Here is a 23,331-nt window from a genome sequence, read left to right as displayed (position 1 = left end):
ACATTTAATCATGTTTTCTGCATGATTTACACAGCATAGTTAAACTCTTATTGCAATAATGTCCAACATTACTCTACCACTCAGGCAGTTCTAAGAAAATATTTTATTTACAGCCAACTTTTCGAGACAAATTTCCTTACAGTGGGCATAATTTTCCATTCCCGTTCCATCCTTCCCGACTTTCCTCTTCGAAGGTACAAGGACATTCTTCTGTTTTATCAGTATTTGCTTTATTCCGGGAAAGGAAACCTTCATCTCCCATGTTTCCCGTCAGTACAGATCAAACATGTACATCCGAAATTCGATTCCGAGCATTGGCCGACTATAATGGATCGCCTTATCGCCGCTCGCATTGGGCCCGAGAACCGTTCACATGCTGTCAGCGTAAAATTTGACGATATAATATTAAATTTGCTTGCCTACAGCGTACAAGCACGAATCGGATTAGGGACAGACAAGCAAACGCAAATCATAAAACCTGATCTAGTGAAGCAGCTACGATAGCACGAAGGAACGACGGTTGACGTAAAATATGGTGACGTAAACAAAAAAAAAATGTATATACACGGGATTCAATTTTGTGCAAATTTCATCAAAAAACATGATATCGAACCGAGGGAAGCAACATCTTCACCGTCTGCATGCTGCGGTACTTGAGCGAAAATGCCAGGCTGAAATTGATCCGCCGGTTGTCGTCGCTCTCTAGAAGCGATCGGAAGCTGTGGAAAACTCATCTTCATCACTTCGAGCAATGGAAAATAAAGTTCGATCATACGGAGCCTTTTCTTTCTGCCCTGCAACTTCAATCGTGTGGAGGCTAATTATTACGCTTTGATGTATTGAGACGGTGCCAGTTGACCTCGAGAAAAGCTCCCGGAGCACTCGCTGGGGTGGAAAATGTGTCAACCAAAGCATTGCTAATTGGTGCGACGAATCGAGCGAACAGCTCGTGTAGCGATACAATTTGTACTTGAATACCACGTGAGAACTGTCGTGGGAACGAGGGACGATACGATAAGACAGCTGCCCGGTCATTGACCACCAAGAAACTAATCAAGAGAGCAGAGAAGTACGCTCCATTGCTGACTTACTATATCACAGTTGATTTACTGAAAGAGATAAAAGAGTCTTCGATTTGTTTTTTCTCTTTTTTTTGCTGAGGATTTGCGTGACTAACTGCTGTCAACACTAATTTGTCCGTAAATTAATTATTTGCTCTTCTTTTCCCACGCCCTTTGTTTACATTGCTTTATTTATTATTATTCATTCATCTTTCGACAATTAAAGTGACCGACCGGGTGCTGATGGATGACAATCTTCATCGGTACTTAGCACACTTGCCATCACGCACTTACACCACAACAGTGCCAACGTTCGCGAGCCCCTCGTTTAGAACGTAAAGTTGAAAGCTTAACTCCCTTCAGTGTGTTCCTTTTTTCTGCTCCACTAAGTCGCAAAGTTTATGTTACCGATGCCAGATTCCCCACTTTTCCTTCACCCAGTTCGAAGAAAAGCGTCCACCCTTTTGTCTGACTAAGCAGTTTCCCTTCATCTTGGCCGTTTGTTTCCGTTAAGTTCGAAGTTGTGCTGTTTCGGAAACAAGGGAAAAGTTGTGCTGTGCGATGCCGGGCCGAGGGTGGGTGGATAATTAAATAAAATTGTTTTTTATCTTCCCGTCGGCGAGATCCGTACGGTACGTCAAGTTTGGTGAAAAGTTTGCACAGTTTGAGCAGCTTTGGCCCCGTTTTTCGCCAGCCAGCAGCACAACTAGTAGACTGTTGCATCCTTTGTGTGAGCGTGGAGTAGCAATGGGAGGAAAGTTTTCACAGCAATTACGAGCCACTGTCATCCTGCTGTTTTTTTGTTTGTTGCCGGGTTTCGGGGGGTTCGGTGTGTACATGTGTATTTGTGTTTGGATGTGCAGCCGAATGTCGAAGTTGTCTTTGTGTCCTGAGGCCAATTCCATTGTCACATCCATCTGTCCCTCGAAGACGAGTCATATTTTGTTGCTTCCCTCTTTGTACAAGCGTTGCCAGCTGTTTACCTTGACAAGGACAACGGAACAGCACACATCGCATCCCATCCTGAACCGGAACACTGTTGACACATTCTATTACTGCTAGCCTCGGGTTAAGGAAGGGAGAGAATTAATTTGGTATAAGTGAATAACTCTGCTCGACGCGACACCACTCGCTCTAGGGTATATGCTGTAGCGCCTGAATGTATGCTATGTAAGTTTATTGTTACTAACTCCACTAGGATCAAGTTAGGAGGAAATGTAGAATCGTTTGCTCATCCCAGAAGGTACAAAAGATGGTACAAAATAAAGTAATTGCATACTTTTAGGCGTTAGATATCTGTAAATTTGATTAAGCTAACTTACGTCGAGAGAAGTGAATTGCGAGCATGATAATAGTTTCGCTATCGAAATGAGGCTACTGAAGCACAACAAGCTCTTCACGTCTTGCAGTTTGCATACGTCTAGGCGATTGTTGCCAACTCTTAGTATTGAAATGTCGAGTAAAGTTTCAGAGGCTTTAAAGCGTAAAGCAAATAAACATTAAAAGTTTCATTCCCTGTTTTCTAATCTACCAGCTGATATTTAACCTTCTTTTTTAACGCTGCAATGTTTGAAAAGGTTACCATTTACATTACTTTCAGAAGGGAAACACCATTGACTTTTCACTTAGAAACACAATATTCTACCATTCTACCCCCGTATCGGCTCGATTACAGGTAACACAAAGTCATCGACAACACTTTCCCCAACCAAGTTCAAGTGTGTGTGTGTGTGTGCGTTCTTGGAAAACAATTTTTTTCTGCAAATCGCCTACACCCAAGCTCGCACAAGCGTGTGTGTGTGTGTTTCTGTTTGTTTTCCATTTAAGCTTTCCTGATCCCATTTTTACTTTGTTTTGCTTTGCGTTGCCGTGTGGCTGGAGGTCTAGAAGTCACAAAAACGCTATTAATAGCGATAGCTTGCCCCATTAGCTATCGCCCAAACAAGTCAATCAGTTGGGCCGGGAAAAACGCATCGCCCGCGCATGGTGCTCGCCGGAAGGTGGCCCACACATTCTACCCAGGAAGATTCCTTCTCCTGGCTCTGCGTACTATCAGGGAAAACACAACGTGCTTAGAACAATATTTACCAGCCAATCCATCGATTGGTTTCAATCAAATAAACAAACAAGTGCCACGGCTCGCTTCTCCACCGGGAAGGCTTAAGAGATCGTAAGTCTTCTGCCGATCCGGTACGCCAAGGACTCTCGGATGAACCCCTCCATGTGGAAATGAAACACGAGCGAAATGAGGAAAATATTGCACAGATATGTGAAACATATTTTCTGCCATTTGCGTTTTAAAATTCTATTCCAAACAAATAATCTGATGGATTTAAAACTCTCTACTGGATACTTCGTCTCTGTGTATACTAATCAACTGACAGACGGTATTTGACAATTCTTTGTCACCTTCAATAAAACGCTCAAACATAAGCCCCGCACTGTAAGCTTATTTTCACGTCCGCTCTCTCGAGTATCAAACGCGAAAAAGAAGATAATCGTAGTTCCAGAACCGATGCTGATGAAGGGCATTAAAGTTATGATGGTAAAAGGATTTCCGTGCCGCCAATTCCACCCCACTCGCAGCGTTGCCGAGCGGCGGCGACTAGCCCCCTTTAGTTGATTGATTGAAATTGGTTTTGATAGCATTTTTAGCGAACTCGGATGCGTGCGTTGCGTGTGCGTTTGGAGTTGCTGGTGGATTTTCCTGGAAGAAAACCGAGTAGAACCAAATACTCACGGGTGTACCCGGTGCTGCTTGACGTAGATTTCTCCGCCCTGCTTTCCCCGGAAAATGCGGGAAATTTAATCCCACCAATGTATTAAGATCCGTAGTCTTCGGTACGGTGAGCAGTCCTGGGCAGATATTATTGTACCCCAAAACCGCCCAATTCCAGCCTGAAACCCATTTCCCTAACAGTTTAGCAATCGATTTGCTGCGTGTTTCGATCGATTGTGTTGGGCACCTTCTCCTTTACAACCGTGCTAAAAGCAATTGAATTACACGCACTCAATGTAAATCAACACCTTTTCCATGGAACATGGTTCCGTTCGGTTGCCAAACACAGCAGCTTTTACAGCAAGCGTTACCATTAGCACTCGCTAGCGACTGACGAGTGTCTGTGATTTTACCGCCCACTAAGCGAAAAATGCACAAACACACGTCGCGTGTACGACAATGAGCTTCTTCCTGCGCTAGATGTTGCCCCGCGTCAGAGCGTGATTTTAGTATAATCAATTTTCGAAGAACCAACATCAACCACCGCACGATGATGGGATTGAATGTCGTTCCTTCTGCACACGGCAATGTTACTCCACATGTGTGTGTGTGTGTGTGTGTGTGTGTGTGTGTGTGTGTGTGTGTGTGTGAACCGTTCTAATGTGTTTGAATTTAATTGCGATCCAACGGTATGGAGAGGTTTAACGTAGAATTGAATTTATGTCATGAAAAAACAATTTCCCTCAATTAATTCGAAACGAGCTCGGGAACGATTTGTTAAACAGGGGATTAGATATTTAGCTCTTTAATATCCGCGCGGGTTTTGCTGTCAATTATGTGGGATTTTTATCAATTTTTCTTGAAAGTATGCAACCCGCACAACCAAATGTATCTTCCTATTCTTTTCAAATCCACATCCTATTTCTTTCCAAATATTTCATCCTTTTTGGAATCTCCAAACAATGTATTGCTCATGATCACACGTCAACCGTCCGTTTGAAATAAATTTCAGCCACCAGCAGTTTGCTCCGTCCATTTCGCTTTTGTGCGGTGCAATTAAATAGCATCGACCATTGGCCCTGCTTTTTATCACCGCGGGTCGCGGAAAAACTAATAAAATAAGACCATGAAATCAGCAGAAGCTTTCACGCGGTTTCCACTGCTGGAATCTTTCCATTACAGGCACACACATACACATAGACACTTTGTTTGCTTTATGCACACCGTTGCAGTGAAGATAAAACAAATAGCAATAGCGTCCGAACTCGCCCGGGAATGATATCATCAGCTGGCAGTGTGACTTTTATTTGCACTTTACTTCCAGCCTTGCGCTTATCGGTTCAAGCAAGGCTGCCGGAAGGAGTGGCACGATACTCGGGTGCAGGAAGTGCACGCAAGTAAATGCACCCGGTCAGCAATAAACTAACGCCCTCCACATTTCCCAGCTCGTCACGCGGGGGACAGGATTTTTATTCTACATTTTCTACGACACTTTCCCTGTGGGGGGTGTTTTGTTATGAAAGCTTGCCAGTCGAGGTATCGGTGAAATGTGCATCACCTTTTAAAAGCTAGCGAAGGGGGACCAGTAAGCCCAGGAAGTTTTCCCCTTTGAACATCAGCCTGATGGCTGTTGGTGTTCAGGACGTTCGGGACTTGTATTTACTGAAGCGTAATTTCATCCCGCTGGTTTGTACACCAGCTTATTGTGATGGAGTTAATAGAAATTGTTTACCTTAACATCGTTAAGCTCATCAACATGCCCAGTCATAAACAATAGCTGCTTATCCTCCTCAACCACAGGATGTGGCCGTATCCGCGTAACGAGATGAGGAAAAGTTTCATTCAACTAACTGGGGAATGCATTCCAGCACAAAATATTATGTTTTAGTAGTTCACTATGAGCTTTAAATATTTATAGTGTAATTATTGATTTTTTTTTAAAGAGAAACGGCGTAATTTTAGTCTTTTATAAATTTGAAAAGGAGCTAGTACACTGCTATAAAAGACAGAGGAAATATTTTATATTCAAATATTGCACTATTTTTCGCGCGCAACGCACTAAGCCCATAGTTGAGTGCTTAATCGACAAGTATAGACGGTAGCTTTTGAAGGTTGCCAACACTACCGGAAAACGGATTACTTCGATCGATTGTTTGCAACTGTTGTTTGTGGACTATTTTCCTTCTTTTTTTCCTCTCCATCAGCCACATACGCAGGAGGTAGCTCTCTTTCTCTCTCTCTCTCTCTCTTCCGCAATCTGGATATAGTTTGCCGACGATAACCGCAACGATGCATAACACGTGCACATGCAATTTTGCTGCCAACTCAGCACCATTAGCCTGCAACCAGGCGAGGGCTATTATTCCTACGTAGTAACGTTGCATTCTATCTGTTGTTGCTTTTTTTCCTCGTTTACTATCCGCAACAAAACAATCACGACCTTTCGCAGGCTTAGCTTAACCTTTGCCGAGTTTATACGGTGCCCCATGCGGCTAGTATCGGGAATCGGTCGGAAGAGTATGAGACTGAAACGGTGTTTACCTTTCAATAACATTGATGCATTTTCAATAAACCTCGAACCCAGAACGCAGAACGCCCGTGTAACATCTTCATCCCGTGAGACAATTTGTAGCTTGCTTTATAGTGCGGAAAATTTAAATTGCCTCGCTCGGGGTGCACTGCTGTATTGCGATTTGCATACTTTTAGGGGGCTTAACGATAATCGACATTTTTGCGTTATTATTTTACATAAAGTTAATAAGTTTCTTACAGTTATTTATTTTAAAAACCTTATTAAATAAATAATTTAACAAAAATTGAGCTTAAAGTGGTAGTGGTAATCTCTTTTCACGAATTGTATTTACCTTTCGCGTAATGGGAAAACGGTTTGCTTTTTTTTGGGAAAACATTGCCCCATTCCAATGAAATTGCTTCCAATTCTGGGAAAGCCTTGTCCGGTGTTTTTCAATTTTTGTCGACCAAATCAAATTCGGCGAAATTTTCATTTTGCTAACCTCGCCATTTGAAACCTATTACAATGGGCGCTTCAGATTGGAGATTTAGGTTAGATTTTTACTTACAATCTTGCCTAAGATATTTTAAAAATATTTCCTTTAAAATCAGTCAGACAATAAAATATTCTCGTTTCTGCAAATCATTAAAAAGGTTCCTCCAAAAAGCATTCATTAAAAATCAAATCCCCCCTCTTCATTTTATGTACCGAATGCCATAAAAAAGCACAAGCCCTGCTTTCTTCGGGATAAAGTTGTGCCCGATCGCTTTTCACAGCCACAATTGTCCTTTATCGGTTTTCTTGTTCGGATGTAAAATTTAATTAAAAACTAATAGACTTTTCCCCTTTTGCGCCGACCTTATTGGCCGCCAGAGGATGTGCAAGAGGAAAGGCCACAGTTTCCTGCTGTTTTCTGTCCGTTTGCGAGAGGAAAATCGGAATTGCAAGCAAACCGGGTTGACCCAGGAACAGCAAGAGCGAAACGCATAAAGGAAAAGAAGAACATTGAGTTCGGTTCCCAGCTTTGCATTACATCCCCTGTTTTTGGAGTAACTTCGTTTTTTTTTTTTGGAGAGAAACAGTATGCAATCGGTAAACGTTCTCGAGGAAAAGTTTTGCTGCAGATTCCTTCAGCAAGATAGTCGTAACACTTCTTCGACGATGACGGCTAGAAAGGGGCTAGAGACGCACACACGATTTACTGCACCCGAGCTTCCAACACGAATTGGAAGTTTGAGGAACAAAAGTTTACGCCGACAAAATGGTGCTCCAAACGGCGAACCTTGGTGTAGTTTGTGGTGCTCGTTTGTGGCTCCCTTTCGCAAGGTTCTGGACATTCTCCTACGCTGTGCCCGAACGGGATGAATGAAACAGGACCAGGAACAGGAAACTCCGACACGGCGAGCGATCCTTGTCTGTCTAGTCTGGTTTATCGATTTTTCTCTTCCCTACATCCCAGCGTCTGCTCAGCAGACGGGAACTCGAACTTCCACCGCACCCAGGATGGGCAAAGTTGTGCAAAGATCTTCAGTGGCAAGATTTACTTGCCGGCATTCGAACATCGTCCAACGAAGCTGGAGCTTCAAACGACAACGCCACCAACGAGGATATTCTCGGCAAAGTTTATTATGCTATGTACGCCTCGCGTCGCCTCATCGTCCCATCTCTTCCCTCCCGTTTGTCCTAAGCCCTTTGGTAAAGCTTTGGCAGTAGCATGGCACAACGCAGTGCGAGTGTAGGCGCTGGCACAATTTCCCGTAGAGCTTTACGTTTCCGGAAATGTGCCTTTGACTGTGTGTGCTCGGGAACGCGTGTAAAGCGTTCGCTCGCCTGCACATCTTCTCGGAATGGGCGCGAGAAGCTAACTCGAAGTAAGCATTCCTGGAATAATTGTCCGGGTGTGGATTTAATTAACAATTTAGAATAATACTGGGCACGGAGGAAAAAAAAAGAAACCGTAATTGTATGAATAATGATGTACGGAAAATAATTATTTTTACCTGTTAATCAGGCTAGCTAAAGTAGGGTATGAAATAAATCTAATGAGAGTAAAAGAACAGCTGGAAAGCTTATAAAATGGTGCAATTTATTAAAATAATCAGCAAGTCACCTGAGGATTTAACTTTGCTCTAGTGACAAATTGTGGTCATTTTGTTCTGCGAATCGCATACTTTGAGGCTAATTTCTCAACCAAATGTTTAATCAGCACGACAAGACGCCTGAAGCTATGCAATGCGGATTTATCTGGACATACAGACCACATGAAAAATATTCGCTAACAAAGAAATAGACTTTAAAAGGGCAAAAAAGATCAAACATTCAAATCCAAGTATTCTCTTTCTGTCTCTCTCTCTATCCTTCGAACACCATAAGCATTAGCACAGTTTTCGACAGCCACCGTAAGCCACCAGTTCCGCCGGCAGATGATGGGCGAGAATTATGAGGCGAAAATTGCTTTTATCTGAATCAATTTTATGACCATCTTCACTCTCCGTGCGGGGTGCGGGAAAAAGCAATGCTTGCGGTGTTGAAAAGCTCTTACCCTACTTCCTCTTGGGGTATATTCGCGACGCACACAACGAACGGCGTCCATTTTTCTCTCAACTCTACTTGACTCGCAACTGTGCATAGAAAGAGCATTGTTTCCACTGGTGCAGCCATGCCAGGGGCTAAAGATTATGACCGTGGTTCGATTCATTCCCAAACTACCCTCATCTTTTGGCAATTGAGTGAACTTCCCTTAGCTGCGCCAGCGTCTGTCTGTTGCGGAGTACATAATCATAAATCAATTCGCGATGATGGCGATTTTTCCGCATTTTATTAGCCGGGTTGGAGTAAAAACTTGGCGGATGCTTGCTGTTGCCGGATGGATGATGCGGTGCCGTTCAGAGTGCGCAAGGAAGCGAACGAAATTTTAAAACTGCATTAAGACGGATTATGTCCAATTATGTGTTCAAACTCAAGAGGTCGTTCCGTTTTGATGCATGCCAATAAATAGCTGATCGAGGATATAAATCGCTAAAAAGGGCGAATCGAGTTAATCTATATGCTGAAATTGATTTATTCCACCACAAAGACAATCGATAAAAAAAGAAATTAAATAAAAAATTATCAACCGTTACTCTTTTTAACTTTCGATAAATGCAGCCTGAAAGTATGCAATCACTATATTTAGTACTATATAAGGGCCGCGTAAAAAATCGAGCAATAAATTGCATACCTTTAGGCGCTTTTCTTCATATCCTGTAGAAACGGCACACCTTTAAGAAGAATAATTTATTATTATCTTATATCATTCCTGAAATACGCTTTTAAAGACGCTTTTCTTCTCATAACAATACAACTTGATATCATAATGCTTCCGATAGCGTAAAGCACCTTACAAAATTCCCTGCAATACATAATGTGCTCTTTTATTGTGCCGCTTCCTTCCGAATTCGGAATGACAATTTACTGCTTAAAACTTACCAATGTCATACATTTTTCGGTTTGCTTCTTCCGAGCACAATTGTCCCACACAGAGGCTACAAGTGCTTGGGTGTGTGACAAAAAGTCCCCCAAAAAACCTAACGAACTGTATTATTAACGCTCTCCATTTTCCACCTCGCTTGTAAGCACCTTCACGCTCAGCTCAGGCGTAAAGAAAAATACATCGGCCTCCCCTCATCTAATACATCATGCGAATGAAAGCTGCTCTTTTCGGGCCAATGCCATTAGGCAGAGGCAGAAATTGAAATCATATTCCGAATGCCATTTTGCAATGACACCACTGGTGTGGCCTGGTGTGTCTTGGCACGGCTCGGCAGCGACCACATCGACCCACCGCCGCTTTTTTATCGGTGTGACACGCGCCTTTTAAAGCCCATCGTTTTATATTCCGTTTCTGCCGTTTATCTCTCGTCTTTCTCCCTGTTCTCATTTCGCATTTCTTCGACACACTTCAGCTTCATTACAAAGTTCCACGAACAGACGAAATGCACGATGGTGTTTTGAGGGGCGGCTGCTTCCAAGAATCCCGCCCGAGAGGCTGTTGGTGGTGGTTCTATCGCACGCACTACCAAGAAAAAAGGAAAAGTGGCAATAACAACAACAGCATCCAAGTTTCGCCTGAACACCCGCCCCGTATAAAGGCCTCATCACCATCCGCCAGGTATTTCACCTTGTCCTATTCACGCCTGCTTTTTTGTTGGCACGTTGGCGCTTGTAATTTTGATTTTCATTGCCCTTTTAAATTCCTACCAACGCTCAAGCAGACGGAACGTTCGCGTGGGCGTCTCTAGAAAGGCCCGTGTAACCCCTAAATGGCTGCAATCGGCGCCACAAATTCCGCAACTACGTTTTGAACCGTTGGGCAATCGAACCATCGGAAAGCGCGTTTCGTTACCATGGGGACCGAATCGAGCTGCCGAGCTTCACGGCACACCGACCAAAACGAACGCCCCGGTTCAGGATAATGAACGTAAACAATGGCAGTGTGGCATGGTTTTCCCCAGCCGTTTGGTCTACTAGCATCGGTTCGGGAAATTCAGGGTAGTAGCCACGAACGAATCCCCTCCACAAGGAAAAGCCGAAGGAAAATTGAAAACCGGAACAACGAACTTCCCCACCCATCGCTGATGGAATGCTGCACTGCAAGCACCACACACAATGCAATAAAGAGAAACGGGGATGAAAAACGCTTTCAAAAGCAATAAAAACTGCACATTAATACCTTAACACCTGTCTGCAGGTAAAGGCACGCGATACAAAGGAAAAGCCACACAAAGCGAGATGTGGAAAAACAACAACACGAACGTATCGAGGTTGCATCCCATCCGCGGACAGTTTTCCATTCCGATTCTGACACTTTATTATTGCTTTTGTGGTGTATCGCGTGGTTTCTTCCGTTTCGGATTTTTTATGTTGTTGTGATCCAACCTGTCCAGCATTATTGTTGTAGCTGTGTGTGTGCGGCTTTGTTGCAGTCGAGTAAAATAAAGGACATTAAAAGTGCATCATTAATTCCGCTCACTGGCGGCAGATTGGCCCTTTCGAACCTTCTGCACCGGGAATAAAGGAAAACAAAGGTGGTAAGATTGTTATTTTATATCGGTTTTCGCTCATCTTTAAGCGAAGCACCACAACAGCCCGGTAGGAAAACGGAGGAAACGCCATGTTGACCTTGAGAATATCAAGCACAGGACGAACAGGGGGAACACACATAAATTATTCATAACCCGGTATATTGAAGCACAAAACCTGTAGCACCCTCTCTTTGCCTCAATAAGACCCACACACACACACACACACACCTTTTGACACCTCAAGTCAGCGTCTACTCCGTTTTTATTTGCTTGCACGCTTTCTTCCATAGCAACACAACAACACGTGGAACAACGAGCACATGGATGAACAAACGGCTACGGAACGGAACAGGCAAAGTGTTGGCTTCTTGTGTGTTTCGGGGCCACGGAGGAGGAAAAGCGGGACGGCTTGGTCGGATTGGGATAACTTTTCCACCCCATGCTGGCTGATGGTAAATTCGCATTTGCACATTCAAAATACAACACACTCCAGCCTGCCCCGGTTCCCATTTCTTTGTCACCTACCCAGGTGCAGAAAAAGACGGTTGAAAGAAAGGAGGGAGTCACGGTGGCGTCCGGGATGCGGAAATGATTAAAAAACTTTGCTACATCCTGGCCCGGCTTATTACACCGAGCAGCAGCCGATGTAAGCAATAATGATGTGGTCCCACAAAGGCTGCATTGCAGATTCGGTGGATATTAAAAAACACAACACTTGCATTCCACAGGTATCGCTTGCATTCCAATTGATGCCTTCCGAAAAGAATGACAACTACAGAGGTGTGTTGTGTTTGTGCATGGAACCCTCAAAAAGTGCTTTCAGTGGAAAAAAGGCGACTCATTCATTCGCTAGCACGGATGGCCATATGTGAACGGAGCAACTTTTTGTAGCTATTTTAATGAGCAACAGCGCTAAGTTCTATGGTTTCATCATGCGAAAGCATTCGAGTTGGAGCGAATCATCCTAATTAACAATTCGGCTGCTCGAAGCTGTTTCATTTCAAGGGCCGTTTCGCTGCAAACACACAAAGTTGATCTACTGGGAGAGCGAAATGTGGACTGCAATCGAATTGCAAATGCAACGTTGCTACAAGGTGTTCTTTGTGTCCGGAGTTTGCGGGTTGTAGTGGCTGTGAATGCTTTGTGGAGCGCCTGAAAGTATGCAACAAAATGGGCGTTGGGTTATTTTTAAGTCACATTATCATGCTCCAGTTGTTTGAAGAGTTTGAAGAATGATTTCAAACGAACTGATATTACTTAACTAATAAGAAGGCTCTATCATATCTGTGGATCTGTGATAGTCAAGTCGAGAAAGCCAGATAGGGCAGACATAAACCATTTGAGGTTAAAGCTTGTCACCTTAAACAAATTAAACACCTTAAACAGTTTAAATTATTCTCATATTGCTGATAAGCGATAAGCTTGCACTTTTCCACCGCATTTTCCTCCGAGTGGAAACTTAAGCTTTGTTTACACATTTTAGTACAATTTGTACTAAATCTGGTTTTAATCATTTATTGCTTCAACTGCTACAGAATAATCTACTTTTCTCAATTGAGATAAGAATAAAGCCTGCATTTCATTTGATATAAGATGTAAAATTTATTCGCTAGCCACCGTTAAGAAAAAAGTCACTCGACAGATCGACAACCGTCTATTAATCTCTATTACCGTAATTAGTAAGTTTACGTAACGAGCCGCTTGTGTGACCCGTTTCCCATCAGAACATGCCCCAGAGATTCATCGCAATCGAGGGCATCATGATACCGGTCAGGATGGTCGATATCAGATTAACGCTGTGATTGTCTAAAATGCGCACTCCGCTTATGTGTCGCACGTGTTTGCCCGGCCTTTCCACAATCATGCCCCGTTCGTTCTGTCCCGAATACTGCAGCGTTGCACCAAGCAGCGAGTCTATTAACGAACCCAACAGTCCCGCCATTCCACCGAACACAATTAACGGCCACTGCTCCGGGCTGTTTTGATAAATGTTCGTCTCAACCGTGTAACGGATGGTGAGAAAGTAAACCAACCCGATCAGTGTGCCTCCCAGGAAGCTCATCACCAACCCAACAAAGGAAACGGCACCGTTTGTGCCACGCGGAACCCGCTTCCTGTTTGTGATGAGAAACGGATCCCCGCTCCCAATGACCGTCCCGAGCTCGCTCGCCCACGTGTCACCATTGCAACACGCAAACGATCCCATCACGGCCACCCCGAGCCAGCTGGACCGGTAGAGATTTACGAAATCAATCGGCCGCTCGCCGTACCCGCAGTCGAGCAGATAGAGCAGCGCCAACTGTGTCGCCATGCCCGCATTACAGATCACCTGGGCCCAGTTCCGTTGACCACCTTCCTTAAAGTCTTCCTCGAACTTGCGTTTCGCGTGGCCACGAAATTTGGTCGCCCGGCTCGAGCTGAAGAAGAAGGCTGCGAGACAGGCTAGGAAAGCGTGCGATGATATCGAAAGAATCACCGCACAAACTAACCCAAACGCGGCACCGGATTTGTTCACGCCCTTTCGCTTCAACCCGTACACCATCAGCAGTATCGGTACGAGCACCGAAAACAGCCAACGGGTCGGTGGAATGACGCTATCTGCAAGTAGGAAGAGATTGCCGTTAACGCAATGAACAATCGACAGTCTTGGCGTTGCTCACAACTCACTGGAACCATCGCTTGCGATCTTCGAGTAGGCGACATTCCCGATCCACATAAACATGGACAGTGGAACGGACAGACCGCACAGCAACACCGGTAGGATGTTGTAGATCGTACTTTCCTGCATGTTGTCGATGGAAGATGCTGGAAACAGAAAGAAAGTTCCGCGTTATTAGGCGCATCCTGCTTCATGATGCCATCGTGCTGCACGTACTCCGATGAACACTCCATAAAACGCACACCTTCGCGATACCTAGCAGAAGCTTTTCTACTCCGTTTTCTTCACAGCAATTGCCTTTGCACGAATAAGCTTAAAATAAATTAGTTTTCTCCCAGCGCACACGAATGTTGCATAAAAAAAAGGAAAACGGAGAGAGAAAGTAATGTTGTTTACTTTTTTCGGTGTTTTGATTTTTGATCCGCTTGGACTTTGGCATATTGAAGTTCGAAAAGCGTCGATTGGATGTTGTTGTTGTTATTGCTGCTGTTGGTAGCGTCCTCCCGATTATCCGGGGTGAGTCGTTTTTCTTCGAAAATTCAATTTAAATCAAATCATTAAAGAAACAATGAAACATTGTTTTTTTACGAGTAAAGCGTGTCTTAAATACTTAAGCACTCGCAATACACAATACATAGAATATTATTCAACAAATAATCAAGCAAACGACCGTCCTCGCACCGAGCGCCGTTGAGTTTGACAGCTCGCGTTTGACGTTTAGCTGATGACGGCAGTGTTTTTGTAAATATTGCATCGTACACAAAATTCACGGATTTGCAGGCCAATTTTTCGGCCACAATCACATTACAATCGTACCGTATGATTGATAAAAGGCTGAATGTGACTATAAAGTGTGATTATTATCAACTTCTGTTGCATCACTCGCGCGAGAATCCTCGGAATACAGCAGTGTGACTAAACAGACGGTTCAATACTACTCCTGACGATACGACGACGACGACGAAGACGGCAGCAAGGTGGCGAATTTCACCGGATCGGGCACAACGGGTGGAAAGATGCGACGAACGCAAGGCGGCTACAGCTACCAACCGCTGCCTCAGCAAGCCCCGGGACCCAGCAATGCCAGCCACGATGCACTGGAGGAAGAAAACGAGCGTATGGCGGAAGAGCTGAAAGGGAAAATCGGTGCCCTTAAGTCGCTTACGATCGACATCGGGAACGAGGTGCGATACCAAGACCGATTGCTGCGCGGCATCGACGAGGACATGGACCGGACGGGAGGTTTCATGTCGAACACGATAAATCGGGTCGTCCGGTTGGGTAAGGGCGGCCACCGGAACTATATGTGCTACATGTTTCTCTTTGTGATGGTGGTGTTTTTTGCACTATACCTAATACTGAAATTCCGATAATAGTGAATGTTGCGTCCGTCGCGGGTGTAAACTGCTTCCCGTCTACCAACGATACGAATGTTTGTTATACTAAAGTTATTATGAATACATCTCTATGCTTTACTGTAAGACGAAACTTTATGCATTCGAATGCTTGATTACGAAAACATTGCACTTCACACTGGTTTAAGTGTCTACACATAATTTATTTTCAAACTTTCCATTGCGATGGCCACTATCGGCCATGCCTCCTCCCCTTCTTTCTTAAACAACTTAGCTAACATACCTTAACTAGTTTCGTGACTTTACAAAGCTTTGTCGCGCAAAAAGGGGGGTGTCGGGGGGTTTTCCTCATCACGAATTTACCGCCAATTGATACAAGACAGGTCCGTGTGCTAAACGCTAAAACATTTTTACAGTCGCTTTTCCTAACTTTACGTTTGTTGCAGCGCGCAATTAATGTACAATGCGCTTACAAGGGTATATATGACACAAAATGAATCAAAGATGCACACTTCTTCGGCGCACTTTAATAAAGCTAAACCTAATCCGCGTTGCTGTTGGGGGAGATGCTTAGATTAAAATAATCAATTACAATTATTCCACCAGCAAGAAGACGGACTACGGTGATCGCTGCACCAAGCTGCACTTGCATTACATGCAAATCCGCACATCACCTATGCCTCCTGCGGAAAGGTGGGGAGGGAACCCCGCTGCATTTAATGCAACGGGGAGGCCAAAGAAACAATACTTCCCCCTTTGCTTAGGAACCTTTTCTGCTCAAAAGCGTTCAATCGTCAAATATCGTTTACCGATGCGGCGGCGGCGGCGGCGGCGGCCCGTGCCCTTTAGCTTATGTTTTCTCTCGCTTTTTAAAGTTACGCTTCGAGGCGCACCGCAGGATGATGTCCGACACGTGCGGTTTGTGCTGGAAAATTTTCATAATCTGCGTGCGGGCCTCATTAATACCATCGATGATGATTTTACTGCGCTGCATATTGCCCTGGTGGGGAGGAAAAAGGGATCGATCACGTGACCTCTTACATCCACATTTAAAGCCAAAAAGAGACTCACCTTTAACAGCTCATTGATGCGTTCTACATCGGATGATAATTTCATCGCGGTGCTGCCGTTACTGCTACCAGCGCTGCTGCTGCTACTACTGCCGTTGCTGCTGCCCTCCATTGCACGTAACATTTTTTCCAGCTTGCCGTACGCTTGAGATTCAAGATCGCACTGAAAGGAAGGGAAATTTCAAATGATCGGTCAGCGCAACGCATTGTACGCGAGCCGCGCTAATTCGCTTACCAGATCCTCTATTTGTGCGCTGAGATGGTAAATCTTCCAGCCGTTCAGCTTCTGCAGAATGTGCGATTGATTGGCAATGTCCATCACGGTCGGGCGGCGTTCTTCCCGCTGCTTTACGTCCGTGTACCGCTGGAAGTGATTGTTGGCCGATTTCCACGTTTGTTTGTAGGACTGTGGTGGCGAAAAGAAACAAAGAAGAGATGTAGACCCACTTCCCACACATATTCCATGAGAATGATAAGATTTGCCCAAAAATACGCACCTGCAAGAGGCTAATGTTGTGTGGTTTGCGCACCGTCAGATTCTGCTGTCTCGCAGCTACCACGGAGATGACGGTGCCGCCAACCTGTGACCCGGTAACCGACCCCGAGGAAGGAGGATCCATTCGCACGCTGTTACTGTTGCTGTTATTGTTGTGCAGATTGTTGTTGTTCATCGCCGACGAACCAACGTTATTGCTGTTGTGCTTATTCGTGTGGGAAGAAGCGTTGCTCATGCCGCTACTGTTGGTTCCCGCTGCAACCGGGCCAAGCACCACCAGTCCGGATCCGCTCGTATCCATCCGCTCGTCGTTCGGATAGGGCTGCTGTTGCTGCTGTCCAACGCCGACCGTCGTGTTTGTCGAGGAGGTGGAAGAGTTTGTCACCACCGACGACGAGGACGATGACGATGAGGACGAAGAGTTCGATTTTACCGATGGCAAGTGATGGTGCTGGTGGTGCCCATCCGTCATCGGGAGTAGCAGCTGTTTGCGTGCCTTTTTCCGTGGCGATTGCTCATAGCTTCCCGCGGCGGTTCCTCCGTTACTGTTGGCGCCACCACCAATCGAAACCAGGGACGTGTTGTGATTCGTCATCGGAACGACCGAAAGCGTTGTGCTGGTGCCGAGGTTCGTTGGGAAACTTTCCGTACAGTGGAGGGACAGAATTTCTCGCAGTTGTTGTTGCTGCTGTTCTTGTTGTGCTTGCTGTTGCTGCTGCTGTTGTTGTTGCTGCTGCTGCTGTTGCTGGAAGAAGTGATGCTCATCCTGGACGGGTTTAAAGTGTCCATCACCCGACATTGCATTGCTGGCTCGGTTGGCGTACGCTTGTGCGCGCAATTCTTCCTCTTCCTGTTCATCCAGCCCGGGGCTGGAAGTGGCACTAACCGTCGTCGAACCATCCGTTGACGGTGGCCGGGAATGGTGCAACGGAGATGCGTTCGCTATTTCTCGCAATTCCGCCACTACATGATGGTGTTGCTGCTGCTGTTGAAGTAGATGCAGCTGCGCTTCCTGCTGCTCCCGGACGGAACGCTCCCGTTCCACGGCCATCAGTGCCGCTGTTAGATCTTTCCCAACCGGCGTTGCCTTCATCGGACCGGATGTTGTCTCCACAAGCGTTCGTTTGCGCAAAATGCTCGATTGGGGTGATTCCTGCTGCTTGCTGGTGGCCGTTACAACGGCCGTTGCTGCCCCACTCGTACCGACGGGAATAATCGGCACAATGCTGCTCGTACCACCGCCTCCGCTACCACCCGAACCGCCCGCACCACCACCACCACCACCACCGCTCGAAACAATTATCTGTTGCGTTTGACCGCTGCTATCGATGAGCATCTGCGAGTGGAATCTTATCGGTACGATCTGTGCCGTGGTGGCGGACGATACGGCCGAAACTCCTCCGGATGTTGGCTGAGACACGGAGGATACCGCTACCGGAGCGGATTGTACGGAAGCGGGAACTATGCCGTGGACTGGCCCGGCAGCCAGGGTAGCCGTGCGGGCTCCAGCAGGGGAAGCTTGTACAATCGCGAACGAACCAGTGCTGCCGTAGGGTGCGAGAGTTGGATTGCCTGCCGCTGCTGCTACCGTGACCACCGTCGTATTGCCACCACTCGCACCACCACCACCACCGCCACCACCACCACCACTGCTGTTAATCACACTGGAAGAGGCCGGAATCGAGAACACGGGCCCACTGATCGCACTTGCGGTTGTGATGGTGCTGGAGGAGGATGATGATGCGGCCACCGCCTGAACGAACGTGGACGACGATACCGGGATGCCGGTGGACGAAATCGTGACGGCCGACGTTGAGGATGGAAGGCTCGTGGCCGGTGAAGACGTCAGCCGCTCGTAGTAGAACGTAGACGTCGGCAGGAACGTGGTTGCGGATGCTGCAGATCCAACCGTGCCACTGCCAGCACCACCAGCTCCCGCAGGTCCGGACGAAACAACGCTCAAGGTAGCGCCCGTCGCTCCACCCGCTTTACCACCCGCTCCTGCCAGCCCCGCACCACCCGGGCGCGTCTGAATGTAAAGCGAAGGACCGCCGGACACACCGCCACTGCTCGCAACGGAATAGTGCTGCGTGACACTGCCTCCAGCCGAAGATTCCATCGACGCCAACGTTTGCTGTTGCTGCTGCTGAGGCGTCACCTTGGCAATCGGCAGCACGGACGCGATCGATGTCGTAGCAGCGGCGCCCGTAGCACCGCCCGCCGTCCGCACTATTCCGCCCGTAACTATGCTGAGCGGACTGTGGCCACCAGCGCCTGCCGCACCCACATTCCTAGCACTCGTGAGTGCCAGTGGCAAAGGGATAACGGTCCCGGTTGTCGCGGACCCACCGCCCGCTTGACTCACAGTCACAATCTGCTGCTGCTGCTGCTGTCCACTACTTACTGCCGCCGACACAACCGTCGGCTGACCCGCATTCACGTTAACGATTTGCGTTATCTGTCCCTGGTGGGCTGATTGCGTGCCGGGATGATTTGCCGCAATTATATTGCCCGCAATGATGGCCGTTGCGGAGGAACCACCGCCCCCGCCACCACCGCCTCCCGGACCTGCGCCACCCGTGCTGACCACAATCTGCTGACCGGACGCTGTCTGGAGTGTTGTGGTCGTTCCGGAACCGCTGCCGGTATTGCCACCGGAACCGGTGCCTTCGTTACCCGCCGTGCCAGCAGCTGTCGCCACCTGCGTTAGCTTGCCAACCTGTGCGATTGTGATGCCGGCTGGTTGCAGCGCACTCTGCGGCAACCGACTGTTGCTCACAATCAGTGGCTGTATGTTGACCAGATTCGTCTGAAGGCGATTCACGATCTGTGCCGTTCCGGTGGTACCGCTCGGAGGATTTTGCACTTGAATGATGCGTGCCGGGATGGCATTCGAAATGGCCGTTGCACCGGTTGGCGCTCCGGTGGCCGTTACGGTGCGCTGTTGTTGCTGGAGCTGCTGTTGTGCTTGCTGCTGAACCTGCTGCTGCTGCTGCTGCTGCTGCTGCTGCTGGGTGTTGGTCACCGTGCCAACCGTTCCCGTGTTGGAAGCAATTGTCGTCAGAACCGTCGTCGATGCGAGCACCGGTGAGCGGAAGTTTAAGCTGCCTGTACTCACACGAATACCCGCCGTTGGTAAGCGTTGAATGGTGGGCCGGATTCCGGTCGTTACCGTCGCTTGTGGACGCTGTGGCGAAAGAGTTGTGGCCAGTGCCAGTCGCTGCTGGTTCGGCCCAATCGTGTACTGTTGCGCGTTGCTATTGTTTGTGTAGAGAAGGGTCGAAACTTGTCGTGGTCCCTGCAACACGGCGGACAGCGTCGCCACTAGTGCTTGCGACTGACCGGTTCCCGTTCCGGTACCGCTCGAAGCAACTGCCGACCCACCGCCGGAAGCGGAACTTATCGCGACCGCCTGTGGAGTGCCTCCAGTTGTACCACCGGGTGTTACTACCGTCGTTCCGCCGCCAGCACCGCCTCCTCCACCCGTACTGCTAGCCACTCCCGTCACCTGATGATGATTGGCGGACAGTGTTGTTTGGGTGACTACCCGCGCTCTCGGTGCGCCGGCCGCAACCACTTGTCCCGCGCCCGCCCCAATGCTGCTCGCACGGAACAACGGTGTGGACATTTGAAAGTTCGGCACAAGCGTCGTCGTTGCGCCACTGCTGCTTTGCGAAATGATTGTAGCGGCCGTCGCTGTCCCCCCGGTAACACTACGCGACGGAACAACGGTTTGCGGCTGACGCTGTACGTACGTCGTTGTGTTGTTGTTCGTTGCCACCTGTATCGGTGGCGTAGAGATGCGTATCGGTCCGTTAATGGTGGCGCGCGTCGTTGCCTGCAGGTTAGCCGCCACAACCGGGGTTGCGGACACACGGTTCGACACGTGGTACGATACCGTGGTCGGAGTGGTTTGCGGAGCACGGGACACGGTTAGCGATGCGTTCTGCGTGACGGTACGTGCTGCCGGTAGCGTACTGATTTGAGTGCGATTGGTCGTCGCATCTGTAAGCAAATGATGGGAAGAGGTGAAAACTTTTCAATTTTTCAATTTAAACATAAGTGCGTGTGTATGGGGGGGGGGGGGGGGCTTTATGCTGTATTACCTTGCTTAATGGTCGCCGGCTGACGGTAGAACGATTGCTGAGCGGCACTGCTCGGTATCACGACACGCATCTGACTGCCAGGTGCTGAACCGAATCTGTTGGACAAAGAAAATGGTAGAAAACGTCAGTTTGATTAAGTATTCAATTACTTGTCCTAACAATCTAAACAGTTGTCCATCCGGCTAAACTGTATAAATAATTCTAGAAAGTCATTATAAGGACGCTGTGATCTTACAGGACCTCAGGCGAAGAAGAAGGCTTTGCATTTGCATGCAAATTTTAAAACCTTATTTCACTGAATAAATAAACTGTGTAAATAATTTGAACCAATTAATTATCCATTCAGAAATTGAACTTCAATCTTTAAACCATTTGGACAACTACTTTGCAATTAGGAATAAAATTCCCCTGTGCAAATAGTACTGCATAGGGCAACATAATAATAAAAATAAATGCCCCGTGTGATAAGAACGTTTTTGCACTGTCGAGAGATCGCTCTCCTTCTCTTTCTCTTTCACTCTCTTGTTCGTTTCGAGATTTGGAGCATCGGATCGGCGTGCGTGTGCGTGTCAACGGGGAACAGCTGCCATGGTATACGTGTTGACTTTTTCATCTCACGCACACACGCACACCACACTCGACCGTGACGCGATTCGTGGCGGCCAAAAAATGCGCGTATCTTCTTCGCTGCCCAGGTTCCGAACATTTTGCAACACTAACCTGTACGTCGTTGTGGGCATCGTCGTTTTCTCGGGCCGAACTAAAACCTTCGACGCGGATGCCAGATCGATCGGAATCGTTGTGGTGGTCACAGTTGCCCCGCCACCACCAACGACACTCGTCGCACTCAGCTGACCTCCTCCTCCCGTTCCGCCAGCAGCACCCACTGGGAGCGATGTAACTGCTTTTGTTCCGCCGGAAATGTTCACCGTTCCGGAAGATGCTGATTTGTCCCCGCCACCACCACCTCCTGGTCCACCACCCGCGGATCCAGCATCCTGTGAACTCATTTTGTTTGGCGTTTACCAATCAATCTTCACCTATTTCGAACCACACTGTCTCGAAACACACTCGCAATGACGATTCTATCCTCAGAAAGTGCAGATTTCCTGCAAAATTTGCTTCCGTGCTAGCAGGCTAGACGACACAGCCACAATCCGCGCGCGACACGCTAGTAAATAAAAATTCTTTCAACGTCCAACGTCGACCTCACACGCACACACTCTCACGACGTACACTCTCTCTCTCTCCTAGCAGAGCAAATACGTCGCTTTCACACACACCAGCAGATGGCGTTCTCGCGTATTATTCGCAGCGGGTGCTTTCTTCCTTTGGCAACACACAAAGCACGAAAAATGCAGCTCCCCTTTGGTGATGAAAATTCTTTCACCTTCGTTGGCTCTTATTTTTTACTGTTTTTGGTCGGGAAATGAAACGCCAAACGGCACAACTAAACACACGCACGCACGCACACACACACGCGCGCACTGATGTACGGGTTTCAATCCTTCGCTACTATTACACCATGTAGCTTCCGGTTTTGATGGCACCAGCGACACAAAAATGGGAGATATCGCACACTTTCTATTCTTCTGCGGCAGCACTGGCTGAAAATCACGCCAAGAAGCTATGGGAACGATTCACGGTGCGCCCGTTCCACATCACTTTCCCCACAGCAGATGAAGGAACGCCATACTTTTTCGGCACTTTACTTTGCTTCTAGCATAACTGCACTGCATCTGGAGCGCAGGAGAGATGGTTTGCAGATGCTATTTAGGGAATGCAAACGACAAGTCCCACACCAAATCACTTCTAAATAATATCGCCACTGCAGGAGACGTCTGCTTCATTACACTCACTGAAAGCGTTGGTTTCATTTGACGAAGTCCATGTCTCGCGCGCACACTCACACACACTCATGCCCACCAATGGACGAAACCATGTCAATAACATTCCACACAGTGGAAGAATTTCATCATTTTTGATACATTTTTGTTTACGGCATACATTAAAACGTTTTTTTGTGAAAAATACTCTTCAACAGGAGCTTTTTAAACGATCACCAAGCCATTTTATGTGGTTAAAGGTAAGAAAATATTCTTAATAGAACTGTTTGCCTTAAAACTCCTTTTTCAATCGAAAAATCAACACCACCATCACGTATTTGTCATCCAAGTGACTTTTCGTAATAAAATATTAAACGTTTAGTTTACAAAGTTTGTAAATCTTGCAAAATGCTTTGACTATTTTCTTTACTTTGCTTTACCTAGGAAAGCGTTTCATTGTGTTT

At 47.0% G+C, this 23,331-nt stretch overlaps 3 protein-coding genes across 5 annotated transcripts; 1 reads left to right on the top strand and 2 right to left on the bottom strand.

The window, feature by feature from the left end:
• Positions 1-12,932: 12,932 nt before the first annotated feature.
• Positions 12,933-14,453, bottom strand: LOC118503083 (transmembrane protein 19). Of its 2 annotated transcripts, none has more exons than XM_036035966.1 (3): positions 14,231-14,453; positions 14,016-14,160; positions 12,933-13,953 (listed from the first exon to the last, which is right to left on the bottom strand). In XM_036035966.1, exons 2-3 carry the CDS (start codon positions 14,056-14,058, stop codon positions 13,076-13,078), a joined length of 921 nt encoding a protein of 306 aa, XP_035891859.1. In that variant the 5' UTR covers positions 14,059-14,160; positions 14,231-14,453; the 3' UTR covers positions 12,933-13,075. The 2 variants fall into 2 exon arrangements, with proteins under 2 accessions (XP_035891859.1, XP_035891858.1); XM_036035965.1 differs by having other exon boundaries at positions 14,023-14,160; positions 14,231-14,451.
• Positions 14,454-14,711: 258 nt separating this feature from the next.
• On the top strand, positions 14,712-15,503 carry LOC118503084 (BET1 homolog). The gene has a single exon (XM_036035967.1). It carries the CDS (start codon positions 15,031-15,033, stop codon positions 15,385-15,387), a length of 357 nt encoding a protein of 118 aa, XP_035891860.1. The 5' UTR covers positions 14,712-15,030; the 3' UTR covers positions 15,388-15,503.
• Positions 15,504-15,551: 48 nt separating this feature from the next.
• On the bottom strand, positions 15,552-22,964 carry LOC118503080 (mucin-19). 2 transcript variants are annotated; one of them, XM_036035962.1, is made up of 6 exons: positions 21,762-22,964; positions 21,042-21,136; positions 16,937-20,970; positions 16,675-16,845; positions 16,441-16,602; positions 15,552-16,369 (listed from the first exon to the last, which is right to left on the bottom strand). In XM_036035962.1, the coding sequence occupies exons 1-6, from the start codon at positions 22,049-22,051 to the stop codon at positions 16,220-16,222; spliced, it is 4,902 nt and encodes a 1,633-aa protein (XP_035891855.1). In that variant the 5' UTR covers positions 22,052-22,964; the 3' UTR covers positions 15,552-16,219. The 2 variants fall into 2 exon arrangements, with proteins under 2 accessions (XP_035891855.1, XP_035891856.1); XM_036035963.1 differs by having other exon boundaries at positions 15,564-16,369; positions 16,937-20,940.
• Positions 22,965-23,331: the final 367 nt, after the last annotated feature.

The sequence above is a fragment of the Anopheles stephensi genome, chromosome 2 (assembly GCF_013141755.1).
Source record: "Anopheles stephensi strain Indian chromosome 2, UCI_ANSTEP_V1.0, whole genome shotgun sequence".
Classification (NCBI taxonomy): Eukaryota; Metazoa; Arthropoda; class Insecta; order Diptera; family Culicidae; genus Anopheles; species Anopheles stephensi.
This window is presented reverse-complemented; position numbering and strand designations above follow the sequence as displayed.